This window comes from Emydura macquarii, unplaced genomic scaffold (genome assembly GCF_026122565.2).
Source record: "Emydura macquarii macquarii isolate MOO-44397 ecotype Brisbane River unplaced genomic scaffold, CSIRO-AGI_Emac_v2 contig_2365, whole genome shotgun sequence".
NCBI lineage: Eukaryota > Metazoa > Chordata > Testudines > Chelidae > Emydura > Emydura macquarii.
The window spans coordinates 4,071,023-4,092,230 of NW_027132502.1; the positions used below are offsets into that span (position 1 = coordinate 4,071,023).

Genomic DNA, 21,208 nt, shown 5'->3' on the forward strand with positions numbered 1-21,208 from the left:
CGGGGTCCCTCGCCATGTCCATGGTGACAGGCTCTATCAGCGCCGTCTGGGCAGCTGGCGCTGTCTTCCCCTAGGATCCCACGCGGTCTCGGCTCCTTATCTGCCGGGTGGCCTGGCCCCAGGGTACCTAACAGCGCGTAGAGCTCCAGGCTGGGGCCCATGGACCAGGGCACGGCTCAGCAGTTCAAGGGCTGGTCCCAGAACTACCCTCCCCCCCCTCAGGAACTAAGACCCAGCCCAAACCTCCCCACCCCCAGTGCCAGGTGCACGGCTCCAACGGGCCTTCTCCAGCAAACTGCAGCCACCTGGCCATAACCCACCCCCCACACACACACCCTCCATGGCATCCACACATCCCCTCCCTCCCCTGGGGAAAGGATACGTGGCCAGACCACGGGTGCCAGCCGTGTCCTCACGCTGCTTAATGCACGACTGGAAGATGCCCAGACACCACGGGAAGGGGCGCGGCATCCGAGCCTACATTAGCCGTGCAACCCCGGGCCCAGACTCACACCCAGTGAGAGAGACACGCACATCAGCCCACGCACACACACACACACACACACACACACACACACACACACACTCTCCTGCACGCGCACAGCCAGCCATTCCTCCAGCCACACCCCCTGGGCGTGCACACGGCTCCCGCCGGGCGCCACAGCCTCTCCCCCCCCCCCCCCCAAAGCGCCCTGTAAGTGACTGTGCGGTTGTGACATACGCTCAGACAAGGGGCAGTGTTGGGGGGGGTGAGTCTGACTTCCAGCTTCCCCCCCCTCCTCCCCAGGCGCACCCCATACTTCTGGAGTGCCTCATTAACATCTGGGCCTGGGCCACCACCTCCACCCCAGCAGGGACCGGCCGCCTTGCCCTGCTCCTGCAGTCCCTGGCTAGGGCGGAGCAGGTCACCGCCGTGCGTCAGCTGCCTTCAGCTGGTTGCTGCCTGGGTGACTTCACACGTGCAGAGCAGAGCTGGGAGGGGGCGGCCGTGCCCTCTGCCACCCGCCTGCTCCAGGCAGGTGCAAGGGAGCTGCGGGCCCTTGAAAATGTCAGTTATGTGAAAAAAACCATGGAACATCCACCCAGCGAGTCCTTCCTTGCATCCCAGGGCCGGCCAGCGCCGTACAGATCCTGGCAGAGTCGGCGGGCGGGTGTGACACTGCCGGCCGGTTCGGAGCCAGAGACCATGGGCTGCAAGCTCGCGAGCGAATGCAGCATCCGCGCTGGCCCGTGCTTGGACGTGGGGTCACCGGGGAAAACCCGGGGGGGGGAGCGGAGGAGGGCTGCAGGAAGCGGGGCTGAGCGGTTCGAGGGCTGAGAGCACAGTCTGTGCTCTGCTGGGGGGCCCGGGCTGCAGGGGGCGAGGTGGGTGACTCAGCAGGGGCGCGCTCCCCGTTCAGTCCCTGCTGAACCCAATGCCCCAGGGTTGCAGGGCGCGGTGCATGGGGCTCAGTGTGGGGGGAAGGGGGGGTGTGACCCAGTAGGCGACGCAGGGGATGCTGCTGGAGGAGCTGTCATGTGAGGCAGAACCCTGGGCCGCACATGGGCCCCCTGACGTTGGCTGGTCCCAGGGCCCTGCTGCCCACCCTCTGCGCGGGGCCGGGGTTGAGAGCTGCGGCCTGGGCGCGCTCTGCTGTGCTCCAGGCTGCTGGGGCCGGAGCCTCAATCTCTGCCTCTGGACGTCCTGCACTGCGGCTCCCACCCCGGGGCCCAGGCCTGTGTGCGTGTCCCAAGCTGCCCCGGCAGGCTGGCCGGCACGCACACGGCTCCATCCCACAGCTTGCAAAGCGCTGCAGGGGTTTTAAATAGACCGGGCCTGGCTGCTCGGGGCAGCGGGCGTGGGCAGGGGAGTGCAGCTACACAGCCTGTGACTCTGCTCAGTCAGCCCAGCCAGCCAGAGGCTTTGCTACAGGTTTGAATCTCCCTGCAGAAACGGGGGGTCACTGGCAGTCAGGACTCCTGGCTTCTCTTCCTGGCTCTTCCCTGCCTCGCTGTAGGAGTTTGGGCAAAGTCAGCGCTCTTCCCCCCCCCTTCCCCTGTAAAATGGTGATAATGATTCTGCCCCACCCGGGGCCGTGTAGGATGTCCATCCCGCTTGTCCATCTGCTGTCACCATGCGCATCTCCCTGGGATGCAACTCGGATCCTTGTGCTTCCGCTTCACCAAAGGAAGAAACTCCATGAGCTGTTACCAGTACAGGGCTTCTGACACACAGGTGAGTAGTTCTGATTCCATCCAGTAGGTGGTGCATGCTTTCTCTCTCTCTCTCACAGGTTGCAGGCCCCAGTGTATGTTCCTGGGACAGGCGGGACAGTCCGTCTCTCCTAGCGGGAACAGTGCCCCCACTGCAGAGAGTTTCCCTGCAGCCCTGTTTGACCATATCCTCTCCTGCCACTACCACCTGCCTCCTGGGCCACCCGGCTTCCATGCTATAGTCCTGGGTGCGTGCTAGACTGGCTGTGGGCGTTTTATGCCCCATGTTGCTGACTCAGGCGGGGTTTCAAGGCTGGTGGCTGCTCTCTGTTAGCATCCCCAGGGGAGTCACCAGGGACAGCAACACTGGGCCTTAGGGCATTGTCCCTGGGGCACCACGGCCTGGAAAGGGGGCAGCTTCCTGACTGGAGCTGGGCAAAGCAGTTTGGAAAGGAGCAGCATTTGGCTGGCTCTGTCTAGCTGTGACAGCCCCATCCAGGCCATGCATTTCAGGGGGATATGTGGGGGCATCCAAAGGCCACCTGCCCCCCCCAGACCTGGTGCAACACCCCCCCCCCCCCCCGCAATGTGCTGTCTGCATCCCAGTTATATGCCCCTGGCAACCCTCTCCTGCAGCTCAGGGAACAGCCAGCCCTCTCCCCTTCCTCTCTCCACCACACCCAGGGCTTTTCTGTGGCTCCTCCAGGCAGGAGCAGCTTTGATCTCAGCCGGGCGGCCTGCAAGGCAGCACCGTCCCAGGAACCCAGGCCCTGGGAAGGCCGAGAAAGCTCCAGGACCAGCCCCCCCTTTTTCCCCGGGCCTGGCATCTGTCATTGTTACGATGGTGCGTCTGTCAGCAGCAGCAGCTGCTGTGGAGTGCAGTGAGCAGCTCTCAAAAGCTATTTACGCGCGCTCCTGTGCGTGCACATCATGCAGTGCCGCGCCGGATCCCGGCCACCCCGCAGTGAGAGCTGCCCACCCCAGATGGCTCCTCGCCCTGCATGGAGCACCCAGGCGCCCGGCTGCCGCAGGAGGCTGAGGAGGGGCAGCTGGAGAGTTCAATGCGACATTTCCCCTGTGAATGGCTGTGGGGCTGGGGTCCAGGCTGGAGGCTTCTCACCCCAGAGCAGGGACAGCCCAGGAAGCAGCAGGGCAACTTCCCCGCTAGCGTCTCTACGTCCGGCCCTGCAGGGACACGCGAAGAGTGGAACTCAGCCGCCACCGGTCATCCTCGCTGCGGAGGGGGAGATTTTACAGCCCTCATGGTGCTAGGGGGCGCTCTACTGCTGGAGTGGGGCAGGGGGCGCTACAGGGGGCGCTTTTCCCGCACAGTACCCCGGTGTGGCGCTAGGGGGCGCCATGCTTCTGGAGTGGGGTAAGTGGCTCTGCAGGGCTGTGCTAGGGGGCACCGTGCTGCTGGAGTGGGCTAGGTGGCTCTGCAGGGGGCGCTCTCCCCACAGAGTACCCCGGTGTGGCGCTAGGGGGCGCCGTGCTGCTGGAGCCGGGTAGGTGGCTCAGCAGGGGGCGCTCTGCCCACACAGTACCCCGGTGTGGCACTAGGGGGCGCCGTGCCATAGGAGGTTCCATGGTTCAGCTAACGGGTCCCGTCACCGGCCCGCCTGGACCCGCTGTGGCCCAGGCAGACCTTTAGCAAGCCCAGGGCGGGGTGTTACCCAGGCGTCCTGTAGGTGACGCCTTCGTCCCCACCCTCCGCTGGTCACCTCCTGTCCTGGCACGAATCCCTGCGAGGGAAGCCAGCGGCGGAAGTCACTTGCTCCTGCCTTACGTCGCGCCGGGGAGAGCTTCCTGCAATTCGCTGCGTTTCCTCCAGCGCTGCCCTGCATTGAAATGCAACCAGCCCTTTGCTCCCGCGGGGGCTTGGTGCCACGCTCGGCTAATTGGCAGCCCCAGGGAGGAGGAGCGGAGCGAGGACCTCCAGGTCTCTGCCCCCGTTGTGACCCTCACGCCCGTGGCACTGGCCTGCCTCCTCCTGGCCCTCGTTAACCTTTTCCTCCAGACGCAGGGCCTGGCGAATGACGCTGCTTTCCCTCCGTCCCAGGCAGCGCTGGTCCTGCCCTGGCACGCTGACCTGGGAAGCCCTCTCAGATTGGCACAGAGCATGGGTGTGAATGCCAGAGGTCTGGGGGGCCTCAGTGGGTGCATCCAGATGAACACCACCCAGCTCGGGCGCGCCGAACAGTGTGGCTGGGGGGACCGTGTTGGACTGGCCTCAGTCCCATCCTGGGGCACAAAGGCTCGGGCATTCATGCCCCGTCCCCCCACCCCAGATGCTGTTAGCTCCCCTTCAGCCAGCTCCAGCGGCCTGACTTTGTGCAGGGCCATGGCCTGTCCCCTCGGCCAGGTGCGTTACCAGCAAACGGAAGTTTATGGTTATATGCAAATGACCAGTGAATATGCAAATTAACTCATTAAACACCCTGCGTGTGGGGCAGCATGGGGCTTGGCAGCTCTCGGCTGCCCACTCGCCAGGCTGTTCCCTGCCCTCCTGTGGGAACTCACGGCTGGTGTTTGGTGAGGGGGCGCGGGGTCCCGTGGAAATTCCCGCCTGGCCCAGAGGGCATCTTTACGTCCCAGATGCCAGCCCCCCCATGGCTGTGAGCCCGCTGGGCGGGGGCAGGGCTTGCGTGGGGTGTGGAAGGCTCCGGACACAGGCCTGCACTGGGGGTCCCTTTGCTGCAGCTGCCTCGGAAATGCCGCTGCCAGGGATAGCCCCGGGCATGCTTCACAGCACTCTGCAGACGCCCACGCGGCTCAGATCCCATCGTGGGCCCCTGCCCCACCGGTGGCTGCCAGGGAGCCCTGTGGGTTTACCCCGGCTGAGGAGCTGCCCTGCATATTTTGGGCCCCCTCCCTCTGCTGTGAGCCCAGTTGAGACCCACAACTCCCCCCAGCACAGACCCATGGGTGGTGCCAACTCCTTTCTGCCCAGCTGTTACCTTCTCCTTCTCTTCTGGAGCTAACAGCCTCCTCCCCCCCCCCCGCAGTGCCAGCCCACGTGCTCCCCCCCACACTCCACCCTGCCCCTCCCCTAACCTACCCCGCTGGCACCCTAATTTCCCTCAAGATAATCCCGCGTGCCAATGTGTTCATACATCAACAGCAGGTGACAAATAGGATTTTTCACTCGTATGATCAACACGGCATGGTTTTTTCACTGAAAATGCAAAGCAGGTCGGCTCATGGTGACGGCCGTTGGGGCTGTTAGCGATCCGCCACCAGCCTCGCATGCTTTTATTTATTCGAGCGACTGGCAAGCTAACTGCTCCCCAAAAAAACCCTCCGGCCTGCACACCGAGAGCAGAGAAAGTGACCGGTCCAGCGTGCATGTGAGAGGGGACCCAGGGCCGGGCAATCACAGCAACACGGCCACGTCGCTGGCAAGACGTTCCCAATAGAGACGGGGCGGTGTTAGAACAGCTGCTGGGGATCGGGGTGCTCAGCGGGAGGATCTCTGAGAGTTCCTGATGGAGAGAGGCCAAGATGGGTTGGAGTTGGTCCATGCCCCTTTGGCCTTGAGAATCCTGCGGGACGTGTGCCCTGGCCACTTCCTGGTCCCACCCAGAACAAGCCAGGTAGCGGCTCTTGTGTTCACCCTGGTTATTGCACAATGTAGATCCCCTGTCAGCGGCAGGCTGGATCATCGGGACATTTCCTCCCCACGGGATGTACCACCCCAGAGACAGGCAGTGCTGGAAGTCACATTGCTGTCCAGTGTCTGTCTGTCTATCTATCTATCTTGTAGTGTGGTAGTCCCAGTCAATGATCAGGACCTCATTGTGCCAGGTGCTGTACAAACACTGAATGGTAAAGATGGTCCCTTCCCCAGTCTAGTCTGTCACCCGAATCTGCTGGGAAACCCGCTCCTTCCCAGTTCTAGATTTCTACTCCGGGTCTTGCTGCTGCTTATTGAAACCGAGCTCGTAATTGCTGAGAAATTAAAAGGGACAAAGTAAAAGTGAAGTGGCAGCTAATTCTCATGGGGCCTGCAAGAACCAATGGTCCGTCTCGTCCCCTGTAGTAAGTGATGGGCTTCTGTGGCTTCCCTTGGGGGCAGTATTTCAGAGCCCAGGGGGCAGGCTGAAATCTCTAGCGGGCGGGCGGGGGACAGTCCGGTTGCTAAGTGCTGCGTGCACCAGAAAATACCAAGGAACAGGCAAGTGCTCCATAACGGCTGAGCTGAGAATGGCCTTTTGGAGCCTGACTCAAGACCAGGAGGCGGCTGGAGAAAACAGCTGGGGAACTTGAAAGGTGGGTTGGTTTTTTGGAGCTAATTAACTTGGACGCGTCCTTTTAAATACCAGGCCACATCAGAGGAATTTACATTCTCATTGATATATTTGCTGTGCAACAGCTGTTCCATAAACACGTTTTATAGGCCATTAATAATCTGGGGATTTAATAGAGATTTTCCTGTAAGGATCTGACCTGCAATTAAACTGCGTTTAAAGCTTCCAGTCCCCCAGGACCTCTTGCAAAAGAAATGTTGCATCCCAGGTGTTTATAGTCTTGGCAGGCCAGCAACACAGAAACGCAGGTAAATGAATGAGGCAGCTGGAGCGGTTTGGTCTAGAACAGAGGCAAGGAGCAAATCTAGGCTGGGGAATGGATGTTGGGCTCTGCTAGTCTAAAGCGCCGAAACAGTCCTGTCCGTTGTGGTAGGAGGCGGGCCAAGGTCTTGTCTGTCATGGTAGGAGGCGGGCCAAGGGCCTGTCCATCATAGCCAGGGGTGGGGCCAGGTTCTGTTTATCATAGTTGGGGAGAGAGGGATGGGCCTAAGTTCTGTCCATCATGGCAGGGGGCAGGCCAAGATCATGCACAGGGACACGCCCACATTCTAAGCCCCTCCCCTTCCTCAAGCAGCCCCCTGGACCCTGACTGCCCTTTCCTGCAGCTGTTGTCAGTCCAAAGCTGCCTGGTGCTTTATGATTTCGCTTTGGGGATGCCCCCAGCCTGTGTGCTACAATCCTGGAGGGAGGCACTGGGGAGCCATACCCATAGATAGCCCTGCAGCTCTCTGGGGCACCCACTCAGCCCGACATCTGCAGGGGCCAAACCTCCCTACCTCGAGTGTTTAGCTTCTAGCAGGTGCCTCTTGCTGCAAAGCTGGGAGCTCTGGATCCTTCCTCTGAGGTGTTGGATTGTCCCCTTTAGAAAGCTGCATTCGGTGTCACGGGTTTCTAATTCCAGAGCTGAACTCCCCTGAAAAAGCAGCCCCTCCGGCACTCACAGGTTACTGCACGTGTGGAAATTTTCACACACCAGCGCCCGTTTTCATGCACAGTCTCCTGATGTGCAGAGGCAGGTGTTGCATGCACAATTGATTGTGCATGAGAAGGCCCGTTTTAGGACCAGCCTTTTTGTGCTCCTTCCTAACCACCAAGGTTTACAATGCACTATTCCATTTGTGCTGCCCTACCGCACGGGACCATAGCAAACCGTTGCAGCAGTGCCACAATCATGCCAGAGAAGCTTTGGGTGTCATGGTGGATAAGCAGCTGAACACAAGCTCCCATGCAACGCTGTGGTAACGGGTAACCCCAAAGTAACACTGCAGCCAAAAGAGCTAATGCCATCCTGGGATGTATAAACAGGGCAATCTCAAGGAGGAGCAGAGAGGTTATTTTACCTCTGTATTTGGCACCTGTGTGACTGCTGCAGGAATATGGTGTCCAGATCTGGTGGCCACAATTCAAGAAGGATGTTGATAAATTGGCGTGGTTCAGAAAAGAGCCAGGAGAAGGATTCAAGGATTAGAAAACCTTCCTTATCGTGATAGACTCAAAGAGTTCCATCTATGTAGCCTGACAAAGAGAAAGTTAAGGGGTGAATTGGTCACAGTCTTTAATTACCTACGTGGGGAACCTTCTGTCTAGCAGGGCCAGGTCTAACACGCGCCAACGGCTGGAAGTCGAAGCGAAGCGTCAAAGAGGCGTACATTTTTAACGGCGAGCGTGATTAACCGCTGGAGCAATTGACCAAGGGTCGTGGGGAATTCTCCATCACTGCCAATTTTTAATCAAGACTGGGTTTGTTTTTTCTAGCAGCTCCGCTGCCGGAATTACTATGGGGCAGTTCTCTGGCCTGTGTTACGCAGGAGGTCAAACGAGACGCTCACGAGGCTCCCTTCTGGCGCCGGAATCGCCGTGTGCGCTCAGAGAATAGATTTCCACTCCAATTTGCTGGGCGGGTCCCTGAACATTAATCCCAGCCTGCACCCTCGCTCTTCTTTGCGGGTTCCTGGCCTCATTCTGCTCTTGGTCATTTCAACACCTGGTCCCGGGATCTTCTCAGCCTTGTGTCTTTCCTGGGGTGAGGGACACAGGAACGGATTCCCCCCCGCCAATCGTTTGCGGGTTACAGCTGTGAGCGCTGAGGCCCAGCGCTTAGCTACAAGCCACTTTGGGTTGCCATGGCAGCCACAGCTGGGATACAAGCCGAGGCCTATTGTACTTAGATGATGTCCCAGCATTTTTTTGGCCCGGTGACCTTGTCGCCCGGGGCCGGGGCGAAGGAGCCCGATGCTGAAAGGGGTTGAGCCGGGGGAGGGGGCTTGTGCCAAAATAATATGGCTATGTTCTCTCCCTGTCCCAGCCCTGCCAACAGCTGGCCCAGCACCCGCCTCTCACACAGGCTGGGCGCTCCTGGACCACTGGTAGCCCAGGCTGGGAGCAGGGGGGAATACACAGGCTGGCTGTGTCCAGAAGCCTGACTAAAGACTCCTCTTGGTCACATGGCAGCAGAGACCTGCCCCTTCTCTACCACAGGCGACGCCAGGGCTCTGAGTGAGTGGGAGATAAATCAAGGTACAGAGCGAGCGTGGCTGCTGTGCTGGAGCTCATTTCTCCAAGGGGCAGGGCAGGCACTTTCAAATCCCGGTCAGCCGCCGTCATCCTCGGCAGGCCTGACCTGCAGATTAAACAGGACGGAGCATTTGTCATGTCCTGGCCTTCCGTTGCGGCATGTCACCACCGCATGGCTGGTAAATGGCGGCCACGCTTCACCCCAGAGGTGGCTGCGTTTCAGGCATGGCGCACTGTGCCACACGCTCTGGAATGCTTTGGGGCTTTCCGTGTGCGACGCAGCGCTACCGTAACCCCGTGTCCAGCCAGCGTCGCGGTATTTCTGCCGCATTGCTCCCCGCACCTAGCTGATGGTCCGGGTCGCGGCGAGACGTCGGTTCGGGGAACAGCGTAGGCGAGCAGTTCAATGGCGAATATTAGGTGGCAAAGCTGTTGAAGTGAAGCGGGTCACCTGAGGCGTGGCGGGGTCTCGGGCCTACCTCAGTCGGTGCTGAGAACAAGGGCCATCTGCGGAGACAGCTCTGTCTTTGCTGGCTGGAGACTTGCGCATGTACAAAGACAACCGAGCCCCGGGAGAGCCCTCTGAAAAGGGGGGGCCCCTGGCCTAAGAGACACCAGCCTGTCGCTGTACAGGAGCAGACGAAATGTCCCAAGTTACGCTGCTTTACAGAGGTGAGACTCCGCTGGGGGCGTCTGATGCAAGGTGGAGCTAACCGCTGGGCGAGCGATACCTCATTAGACAGCGAGGGCCCAGGCGCTAGACGGTGGCGTCTGTTTTCCTTTCACCTGCCCCCTCAGGCCTCCAAACCCCTTCGCCTGGCTTTCTCCAGCTGCTAAATAAACTCCAGTTGGGTTTTACTGCCAAGACACCCGGGCGCGCTGTGTTAATGGGCCCGGTGAAGGGAGGCGAGCCGGGGGCCGGGGGCTTGCTGCTTCCACAGAGGTGGATGTCCGGAGCGGGGAGTGGGCAGCTGAGGGTGGCAAAGTGGGGTGGATACATTGCTAGCCAGCAATGCTAGCCAGCACTTTGGTTGCCAGCAGCCGGTGTCTGGGGAAGGTTCCCCGCAGGGGGCACAGCCAGGCCTGTCTCATGGTAGCGATGCACCTCCGGTAACCCGGAAAAGTACCACACCGTGCCACAGCCATTGCGGTGAGCGATCTCCCTGGGGGGCTGCTCCAGGGGGCCGCTCTGGGGTGGGGATGCGGGGGCCTGGTGCTGCCCTGCCCTTTCGCCAGCCGTCTCCCCAGGATGGTGGCATTTTCTCTCTCTCGCTGCCTGTGAAATTAATTCGAAGGTGGAGAGGGAGAATTATGTAAAGTGTGGTTATTCGGTAGCGTCGGGGGAAAGCGCGGCTGATGGGAAAGTGGCTCTTTGTGTGTTTAATATGCATTTTTTTTTCCGGCGGTGCATTTTCAGGCGGGTAATTTGCTGCCTTTTCAGGCCCGATCGGTATCATTTCTCCGGCAATGACAGCTTTTATTTGCACTGAAATGAATGCCGTGAAATTTCCAAGAAATATAAAAATGTCTATTGTCTCGTCCCTGCGTTCCCGCCGCAAAGGGGCGGCGGGGAGAGGGAGTCACACGAGGTGGGAACCAGCCCTGTCCCTTCGGCCGGCTGTTGCGCATCAAGCCGTCGCTCCAGTCAGCCATGGATCACTTTAAATCTCTGCGTCCGTCTCTCTGTCTTGGCACCCAGCCTCTGGCTTACTGGGCGTCGCCTTTTCAACCCCTCCCCCATCCCCTCGCAGCGTGTGCCCCACACCGGGACACCAGCTGGGGGAACCCAGGCCTCAACGCTCTGCACCCCCCCTCCCCTGAGGAGCCCACCCCCTTGTCCCCGGCATGGTAACACCCACCCCATTGAATCCCCCCCTCCCGCCCCATTGCCCGGCACTAGGGGCTGTCAGCCACCATGATCTGCCCTGGCTTTGGTGACCCCATGAGGCCACAACTCTGGGGCCATGGCCCAGCCCCACTGCACGGCGGGGGGTGCACGCCAGGACGGGCACTTGGGGGGAGCCATGCGTGTTGGTCTCCCAGTCCGGGGTGGAGCTGCCGGGGACCAGTGGTAGGCCAGGCTTGGTTCAGACCCTGGCTGGGCCCACTTCTCTCTAGGTCCCACCTTTCCCCTCCTCTGCACTCCCCACACTGGCCTGGCCCCATAGCAGGGGGCTGCAACGGGGGTGGGGTGGGGGGGGTGGAGAGGTTCATAGCCCGGCTTTGTGGGGAAACTGAGGCACCAAGCAGGGATGTGGCTGCCCCAAGGTCACGCAGGTGCAGCTTGTCCCAGCATCGGGACCTCCCTCCCCCCGGCTTTCCTGAACCCATCCGTGCTCTGTCCCCCCCCCCACACACCCCCCGACACAGACACACTCCGAGCAGCATCCCCCAGACCAAAATGTCCTCACAGCTCCAAGGAGCTCTTTGAAGCGCAGCCTGAGCGGGGCGCCCGGGGATGCCAGGGACTCCAGCCAGCACCAGCCTCCCTTTGCTGGACCCCGGCAGCTCCTTGGCTCCGCGCGGCCTCTGTGCGCCCGGCAGGAAAGGCTCCAGGTATCCTTGGCTCCCGGCTAAGCATAATCCCGGCCCCGCTGGCAGCAGCTGCTGCTAATGGCTCCGGCGGGTGAGACGCTCGACAAGGTGACCCACAAAATTATGAGCAAGGAAACGCTCCGGCATGCCAGCCTGCGCGAGCCAAGTGTTGAAGTGCTACAGATGCTTGATGGGAAGAGTTATTTTAATAGGATCAGCGGCACTTGAAGCCAATCCCCGGCCATAGATGGAGCTTGGGGGGGGGGGAGTGGGGGGGCCTGAGCCGGGCCAGATCAGCTGTGCTGGGGCCTTAAGCACATCACCCCTTCCTCCTTCCAGGGCCCCCGAGCACCCGCCTGGTGCTTTATGAGCTTTGTTTCAAGACCCTGAGCCTGGTAACAGCACTTGAGCCCCCCCCCTCCCCCTCCAACCCTGGTGGTGTCTCTCTTTAGTATTAACCCTTTGTGTGTCTGGAGTGCCTGGGTAGCATGCTGATGGGCTGTGTAGAAAGGCAGGTGTATAAAAATTCTCTGGTCCCCTCCATCCAGGGATCGCAGAGCAAAACACAAATGGCTTAAATCTCAGGAGTGAGGGGCACCGGCAGAGCTGGGTGTGGGGCTCAGGGCTGGCAGGGGGCTGCGGGTCGGGAGTGAGGGGCATCGGCAGAGCTGGGTGTGGGGCTCAGGGCTGGCAGGGGGCTGCGGGTCGGGAGTGAGGGGCACCGGCAGAGCCGGGTGTGGGGCTCAGGGCTGGCAGGGGGCTGCGGGCGGGTGAGGGGCACCGGCTGTGCCGGGTGTGGGGCTCAGGGCTGGCAGGGGGCTGCGGGTCGGGAGTGAGGGGCACCGGCAGAGCTGGGCTGTGGGCTGCTCAGGGGCACCGGCAGAGCTGGGTGTGGGGGGGCTGCAGGGGGCTGCGGGTCAGGAGTGAGGGGCACCGGCAGAGCTGGGTGTGGGGCTCAGGGCTGGCAGGGGGCTGCGGGTCAGGAGTGAGGGGCACCGGCAGAGCCGGGTGTGGGGCTCAGGGCTGGCAGGGGGCTGCGGGTCGGGAGTGAGGGGCACCGGCAGAGCCGGGATGAAGCAGCGTATGCCTGGCTCTGTAACTGGCCCTGGCAGCAGACGAGCGCTGGCAGGTTTCAGTGCATCGGCCGAGTGCTGCTTGGCCCTGGCGCTGTTCACCGATTTCAAGCCCAGACTGGCTCAGCCCGCTCACCTCGGCTGACCCCCTTCATCGCTGCAGCCAGCGACCCCGGGCCAGGGACCCCCGCGTCCCAGCCGTCAGGGCTGATTGAGCCAGAGTGTAGCTTTCAGCCTGACACCCACCCTGGAGTTCCAGGCCCCCTGCAGCTGGCGTGTTGTTTCCAGGGCTAATACCCACCCTGGTGCAAACCTGTCCCTTGCTCCTAGACTGGTACGTGGCTCACCCCGAGTCCCAGCTGGAGCTCTGCGCCGCCCGCTGACCGGACTGGGCTGTGATGCTCCTAGGGGCCGCCCTTCCCCGTTGGCGATGGCTGGACTGGGTGACGGGCCAGGCGGCCGGCTGCTGGGTGATCCGCCGGTGGCCATGCCTGGCTCACACGGGGCCAAGCCCAGCTCCGCACCCCAGGACGGTGTCAGCACGGTGCGCAAGGTGCAGGCCAAGCGGGCCCAGCTCCCCGACCCTCCCCATCCAGCTCGCCTCCAGGCTGAGCTTGTGTGTTTGCCCCTCTCTGCTCGGGCTGCAGCAGCAGCCAGCCCAGTCTCCCCCAGGCCTGGCAGCCACCTGGCCCAGCGGGAGGCTGGCAGCTCGGAGCCAAGCCGGCCTGGTTTGCACCTGGCCCTGGGAAGGGCTGGAGGCGGCTCCTTGACCTGGGCGGGGACGAGGCCCTGCTAATCAGCACTGGGGGTGTCTGGCTCGCCCACCTGCCGTTGGTCCCCGGGGCCGTGGGCGGGCAGGCAGGGCACCTGCTCCAGCCGCTCCAACAGCTGTCGCCTCCAGTTGAGTGCACGAGAGGGGGGGGTTCGTGGTCTCAGCCGGCATGAAGGAGTCCCCCCCCCAGCCCTGTCTGCTGCCCCCGCAGGCAAAGTGAGGAGCCCGGGGAGGCTGGACACAGAAGCTCCCCCAGCTCCTGGCATCCTGCAGTAGGGAGTTCCCCAGGTCGACTCGCGCACCTGTGTCAATGGCCTCTCATTGCGTGTCCCCCTTCTCACGGCTTTGGGGAGTCAGGGGGCGTTTTCACTAGCCCCCCGCTCCCACTTCCTGCCCGGGGGCGATCCCTGGCCTTGTGGGCGAGCGGTGCCAGCCTGCTTGGCGTGGTGTGGTTGGGAGGGGGTGGGGCTGGCCCGGGCTGTCTGGGGTGTGGACACACGCAGGCTGGGACTGGGTTGGCTCAGTGCTGGGGGTGGGGGGGGAGCAGTGCTGGAGACATTGATTGCAGAGGGGCTCGTGGGAAAGGTGGGGGGGGTGTGTTTGGGGCACGTGGGGTGGGGCAGCGTGGAGGGAAGGGGGCAGTTGGTTTCCCCCATGGCCTTGCAGCCCCTCTGGGCACAGGCTTTCCCCTGCAGGAAGTGGGGGGCTGGTCCTGCCTGACCTCCCTGGGGCGCTGGGAGGCTCTGTCCAGGGGTGTTTGGGAAGGGGCCAGGGCCTGGAAGCCTGGGTACCATGCCCAGCCCTTCCCTGCCCCATTACCCTCCTGCCCCCCCCCCGGCTGTCTCTCCCCCCACCCGCTCCACCACAGTGTACTGGCTGTCCGAGGCTGGGGTGGGGGGAGACCCCCCCATCCTGCAATCGATTGCCCAGCCCCTCCGCATAGCGCCCCCAGGAGCTGGCTAACTGGCTGGCTCCCTCGCTGGGCTGCACTGTCAACTCTCTATGCCAGGAGGCTGCGGGGGGGGGGGTGGGTGTTGTGAGGTCTGGGGGGGGGTGGAAGGGACGGGGGGAGTCAAGGCTCAACGCCCAGTATTGCCACAGACGCCGTGTGCCCTTGGGCAAGGCCCTGAGCTGCGCTGTGCCTCAGTTTCCCTCTGCATGACCCGGACAACAGGCGGCCCAGCCGGGGGGACCAGATGTCCTGATTTTATAGGGCCAGGCCCGATATTTGGGGCGTTTTCTTATATGGGCACCGGGTCCCCCTATCCCCGCGTCGGCGGTGTGTGTGTGTGAGCTCAGCACCTGTGTGTGTGTGTGTGTGTGTGTTGCGGGTGTCAGGTCACACTCGGGGGTCACGGTGCCGGTTGCAGCACCCCCTGCTGGCTGAGGCTGTTTTGGGGGGGGGCAGTGTGTGACCCGGCGGGGGGGGGGCGGTCACCTCCCTGGGGTGCCGAGGGTTAAGGCGCCTGCAGGCCGGGTTTGCAGAGCGGAACGCGATGAAGTGCGAGGCTCTGTGTGTGGCTTTTAATTACGGCGCGTTAATTAACAGGCTGGGCCGGGGCTCGGGCTCCGGCCGGGTCACTGCATCGCGCAGGGCAAGGCCAGTCCGGCCCCCGCCGTCCGGCGTGTGTGCGCGGGGGGGGGCAGCGCCCCATGGCCTGCAGCATCACGCAGAGACGCGGGGGCACCTGCCTCGTGCTCTGGGTTTGGGGGAGCCCCCCCGCCAGCAGCTGATTGCAGCATGGACGGGTGACCCCCCCCCGGGGCGCCTGGCAGGCTGCTGCCAGCGGGGCGCTGAGGACAGGTGCTAAGACCCCCCCATTGACCCCCCCCACTCCAAGGCTCCCCGGGGGGGGGCGCACTCTGCACGGTGCCCGGCTCCTCGGCCCGGCTCACACGGGGGCGGCTGGGGGGCAGCGGGGCGCTGGGGGTCCGGCTGGGGGAGACTCACTCCTTGCACCCCGCGGCCCCGGCTGGGGCTCAGGACCGGGCTGGCCCGGCACCAGGGCCGGGGGCTCGCCGAGCGCGGCGGGACCGGTCAGGCCTGGAGCGACACCAAGGGGTCCGGAGCAGACCCGGCCCCCCGGCGGGCCCGGGCCGCGGTGTGGGCGAACTTAGAGCCCAGCCTGCGGGTGCCTCTCCCGACGCTCAGCCGGCCAGGACGCCTGGGTTCTCCCGCCTTGGGATGACCCCCCCCGCCCCCCCCGGAGAGCTGGGCGACCGAGTCACACAGGCCGCTGCAACCTGCCCAGCCCAGCCCGTGACTCGCATGGCGATGCCGGCCTGGCCTGGCCTCCCCTCCCCCGCCGCCCGGCAACCCCCCCCCGGCGCGGCCCGGGGCTAATCGGAAGCGATCCATCATCCTCCGGCCCGGTGCGGCGCGGCAGGCGGCTAACGTATTTATCTGCCGCCAGCCAGCCAATTTCCTCTGCCGCCCGCTGATCGGCAGGGACAGGACCGCTGCCGGGCGGAGGGGGGGGGCCGGGGGTCGAGCTGCCCCCCCTCGCTCGGTGGCCCGGAGCCACGCGGGCCCCCCCACCCCGGGGCAGGTGCCCAGGCTCTATCCCCAGGCGGGGTCCAGCGCCGGGCACCCGCCGGCCAGGCTAATCCGGTGGGGACAGCCGAATCTGACACCCCCACCTGCCCCACACAGACACCCTGGCTGGACCCCTGGGGGGGTGAGGGTGGAAGGGGCTCAGAGCCCAGCAGGGAGGTTGGCAATGGTAGAAAGGGGGGGGGGGGGGAAGGGCCCTGCATGCGGGCAAGGGCGAAGTGATGGGGAGGCTGGGGGGGTGTCAGGGCCCCGTTTGCTGCTGGCCTTGCCCTCTCCCCATTTCCAGTGCGAGCAGGGTGCTGGTTGCCCGGGCCAGCCCCTCCGTCCCCAGCCCCGCCATGGCCCTGGGAGTGCAGCACTGGCCACCCAAGCTGCTCCCTGGCCACCCTGCCCCGCCCCACCGGGCCAGCTGCTCCCCCTGCAGCTCTGGGCCCCACCAGGCCCAGCCCATGGCCTGGCTGGTGGCCATGTGCTGTGCTGGGTGGGCAGGGCGCGGGGGGGACATGGTCTGTGCCAGGTCACTGGAGGGGGGGGGGTATGCGGTAGCAGCTCTCCAGGGCAGGGCAGGGCACGGGGGAGCCCCAGCCACATACAGGAGCGGCATGATCCCGCTGTCGGTCCCTCTGCCCCCCATCACCCAGCTCCGAGGCAGGCTGGGCCTGGCAACTTGCCATTAGGGAACCCAGGCTGTCCATGGAGAGGCTTCCAGTGACACCCCTGGGTGGGGATCAGGCCCCATCAGCTGCCTGGAGTGGCTGGGACCCAGCCCCTCTCTCCCCACATCCTCCCCCAACCTTGCAGGCTCCCACAATGCACTGGGGCACCCACCAGACTAACGTGGGTGACAGCTGGCGACATGGGGACAGCATCAAACTGACAGACTCAATAACCCAGGCCAGGGCTCTGCCCGGAGCCTCCCACAGATTTATTTCAGTCCCATCCTACGGTGCCGGCCCAGCCCACTGCCCACGCTGGGCTGGGACCATTGCACCTGCTGGGGCCTGCTTCCTTGCCACACGCCCCTAGATGCCAGCCCGCTGGCTGCCTGGGTACATGGAGACTCGGGGTGCTCATCACCAACGGGCCGTTCACCAGCAGGGCCGGCCGGAGTCTCCGTGTCAGCCACCGATGCCGCGCAAGCGTCCCGGGGAGGGACCCGTTCTCCAGCTGGGGCGCAGAGCAGTTCAGTGACTCGCCCACGGATGGCGGCGGGAGGAGAACCCAGGCGTCCTGAGTCCCCATCCCAGCCGCTCTTCTGGCCGGCCCGCCAAGCCTGAGCCGAGGAACTGCCCTGTGCGCTTCGGCTTGTGGGATTCCCAGCACCCCGGCCCCACTCCACACCGGCGGGAAGGCAGCCACAGGGCCACCAGGCCTGGGTTAGGAGGGGGGGGCCAGGAACAGGCGGAGCAGTCCAAGTCCCGGCAGTTACCCAGCCACGCGTGCCAGCCAGGGCTGGGAGTGGCAACGGAAGGGCTCCCCGAACTGCAGTGGGGGGAAGCGGGGGGAAGTCCTGAGTGTCAGGTGTGTGTAGGGAGTTCGTGCACGAGCGGGACAAGCCGGCCCGGCTCGAGCGCCCGCGGCCTTTCAGGCAGCCCCCTTGCCCGTCGCTGTGCCAAGCCGGGTGGCCGGGCCGGGTTACAGCTCGGTGCTGGTGACTGCGCTGATGCCGTGCACCAGCAAGGTGGGGCCCAGGTCCCGGGTCAGCAGCTCCAGCTGGCGCAGGTAGCTGGCGTAGAGGCTGGTGTCAGCAGGGGGCCGGGGCAGGTAGAGGAAGCGGATGGTGGGCGGGGGGCTCTGCTCCAGGATGAGCCTGTTGGCTGCTTTCAGGTACTCGTCGGAGATGCAGGTGACATTGCCGGGGTAGTTCATGGCGACCTCCTCCGGCCTGGCCCACTGGTCCTGCTGCTTCTGCCAGTGCAGCGCCACCACGGCGTCCCAGGGCACCATGCAGATGGTGGCCTGGATGCGCAAGTCCTTCAGCAGCTGGTGCAGCTTGTCCTCCTGCCCGCGGGTCCTGGCGCTGGTCTCCACGCACAGGAAGAGGCGGAGGCGGGCCCGGCGCCAGGAGCGCACCATGCTGAGCACGCAGGCCATCTGCAGCAGGAAGAGGCTGCAGGTGTCGGCGTAGCGGGCGCTGTCGGGGCGCAGCAGGTTGAGGGGCCAGACGTCGATGCAGGGCCCGGGGCCGGCCGGGCGCTCCAACGCCTGCGCCTTGTCGAAGTGCTCGAAGGCGCGAGCCAGCAGCACGTTCCGCCGCATCTTCACCGCGTCGGCCACCACGGCCACGTACTCCTGGGCCGACAGCCACTTGGGGTCCGCGGCCTCCCGCACCGGCGGGAAGCTCAGCCGCGCCGCCTCCTCCCCGCCCTCGAAGGCCGGGTGCTGGGCCAGCCCGTCCTGCGGCGGCGCGCCGTCGTAGAAGCCCAGCACGATGGTGTTGGGCTTCATGCCCCCTGCGGCACAGAGCGCGGCACCAAGTTAGCACCAGCCGGCCTGTCTAGGCCTCCCACCGCCCAGGAATCCCAGCCCAGCCTATGCGCGCGAGGCCAGCGTATCTGTGCCCTGGGGGGGGTTGTGGCCAGTGCCTCGGGCTGTAGGCACCCTGCGCTGCCAGCCGGCCTGCCCTCAGAGCAGCACCGAGGCTGGCAATGGCCCACCGCGCCATGCTCTGCCTGCCTAGCTGACTCGGTGCCTGGGAGGTGCAGTGCGCTGCCCCCTCGCTTTGCCAGGGACGACTGGACACCACCGCCTGGGGGCCAGGTGTGACGACAGCGGGAATGTCTGTAAGATGAAGTCGGCCTCTGCCTCAGTTTCCCCCATGCGCTGCAGGGTTACCTAGCGGCTAGAAAGGGCTGCTTGCTCTCTGCAGAGGCTCGGAGACTCAGGGGTGAATGGCTCCTGGCTGCCTGGGGTTTGGGCCCCATATCAGTGGAGCATCTGAGAAGATAACGGTAAATCCAACCTCTGGGACTTTGAGACCTAGCGACCAACGGCCATGGTCGGCCCCGCTCGGCAGGAAGCCCAGCCGTGTGTGCCCGGCTGGAGAAGAGCGGCCTGGGGGGCGAGGTGGGAGCTGGGTGGGCTGCGGGAAGCAGTCGGGGACGCAGAGAGGTCAGCGGGACAGAGCTGGGGGCTCTGGGCTGCCCCAGATGGCCCAGGCCTTCTCTCTGGGCTAACCCAGGACTGCCTGTGCTGTGTCCAGTCGACTAATAAGCCCGTCTGGGAGCCGGTGCTGGCTGAGCGCCCGCAGGGGCTGGCGGAGGGGTGCGTTGCCCCCTGAGATTGAACCGGTCTCCCTGCAGGGTCTGTGGCAGTGGGACTCGCTGAGCGGAGCTCCCGGTGGGAAGCAGGGGGGCTGCAGGCCCAGAAGTCCAGCCTGAGGAGGTGGCGAGGCCGTGGGGCTCACCCTGGAGGAGCATGAGATCCCTGGGGGGGTCTGACACCCTGCGAGGGCCTCCCAGAGTCTGTTCCAGAGCTGGGGCCATGGCATCGATCCTGTGGGTCCATGATGCCAGCCCTCCCCCTCTTCCCCGGTGAGCACCATGCCTTCAGCAAGGAGGGATGTCTGGCTCCAGTTCTCCCAGCAAGGAATGGGGAGGCACCGGCTGGCCTCTCATGGGAGCGAAGCCACGTCCTGCCAGAGCTGTCTGCCACCACCGGCTCCCGCGCCCAGGCAGGGGGGGCTTGGGTGCAGGGGGCCAGGCAACACCCACACATGGGTGAGACGGCCTGGCAGGCTCACGGAGTGCCCCTCCCGGCTCAGGACGGGGCCGAGGGGACGTGCACAGGGCAGGGAGGGATATGGGCAGTCCCAGACTTCACTGGCCCAGGTGCTGGCGGGTGCCCTGAGCCAGTGGTACTAGGGCAACCAGCAGCCAGTAACCCTGGCAGGCCGGGCCGTGGGGCCCTTCCCAGAGCACGCCCAGTGTGGGTCGGGGCTGCCCAGCAGCAGTCCCCAGTGCACAGCGGCCGTGGGACAGCGGCTGGCAAGCGGGATGCCGGGGCGTGCGGGGACTCACCCAGGCCGGAGATGAAGAGCAGCTGCTGGACGCCGTGTCTCACCGAGTCGGCCAGCGTGAGGTTCACGAAGGCTTTGATGTTCAGCTTGTCGACCAGCAGGAGCCAGGAGTCGGCCTGGGTCTGCAGGGGGTCGGAGGGCAGGGAGTCTGGGGAGAGACGGGGCAGTGTCAGCCCTGCGCGCTGCGCCACCGGGGCTGGCGGTGAGAACAGCCCCGCCCCAATCAGCCGGCCCCGGGCCCAACGCCTGGGGGGAGCTCGGCTCCTGGGGCAGAGCCACCCCAGCACGGCTCCGAGGCATCGCCCTGCAAGAGCTGATCCCCCCAGCCCCCCCACCTGGTATCACCAGCCTCCCCCCGGTATCACCCCCAGCCCCTGCCCCTCACCTAGTATCACCCCTGGCCTCCCAAGCTCTGCCCCCACCACCTGGTACCACCCCTAGCCCCCAAACTCTGCTCACCCCCAGGTGCCCCCCACGAGCTCTGCTCCTTCCCAGTTCGTCTCACCCCCTTGTGCCACCCCCGGCCCCTCCTGGAACAGCTGCTTTCCCCCAGCTCCCGCCCCCCGGCAGCTCACCGGCCGCGCAGCCCCGAGTTTGGGCTTGTTCTGTATCTGTGGTTCAAAAACGAAGCTCGCGCCCCCTCCTCTCTTCCCGCTTCCCCCGTTGCAACCCCTCTGGCCCCATGGAGCCCCACGCAGGGATGGGGGGGAGGGGATGGAGGCTGTGGCACCTACAAATCCCTGTGGGACCTGGCACACGGGCCTCAGCATGTTGTGATCATGCGTGTGCCCCCCAAGCGCCCTGCCTGCGCTCTGCCCCCTAGCACAGCCCAAATCCGCTGCTGCCCCGCCCCGCCTTTCCTCCGCCCAAGGGCATGCCAGCTGATGCCCCGCCCCGCGTCCACACCAGCCCCGGGGCCGGCAGCTCTCACCCCTGGGAGGCCGGCCCATCAGGGAGGGGTACGCCTAGCTGCAGGTCGCAGCCGTGACACCCCGATCCCGCGCCAGGCTGGGATTGCAGGCGGGCGCTACCCTGCATCCCCCTGGGCTGGACCCTGCCCTGAGGGTTTGCCCCGCCAGGCTCTCACGGGGTGTTAGGCCACCATCCCTCCGCGTGGCAGGGCTGCTTTGCTGCCGACAGCCGGCACCCCCTGGGCAAGGCTCTCCCTGCTTCGCCAGCTCACCCGCCTGCTGATTCACGCCCAGGGGAGCTTTGTCAGCCACGCCCCCGGCGGCACAGTGT

The 21,208-nt window shown here is 64.6% G+C and overlaps 1 protein-coding gene across 1 annotated transcript in view; it reads right to left on the reverse strand.

Annotated features, from left to right (window-relative positions):
• Positions 1 to 16,804: 16,804 nt before the first annotated feature.
• Positions 16,805 to 21,208, reverse strand: part of LOC137161656 (solute carrier family 12 member 9-like) — a 43,860-nt gene continuing 39,456 nt past the window's right edge. The window contains exons 12-13 of the mRNA XM_067561038.1: positions 19,968 to 20,114; positions 16,805 to 18,401 (exon numbers count right to left, since the gene is read on the reverse strand). Coding sequence (XP_067417139.1) covers positions 17,584 to 18,401; positions 19,968 to 20,114 — 965 coding nt within the window. The 3' untranslated portion in view covers positions 16,805 to 17,583. The remainder of the gene's footprint in view (positions 18,402 to 19,967; positions 20,115 to 21,208) is intronic.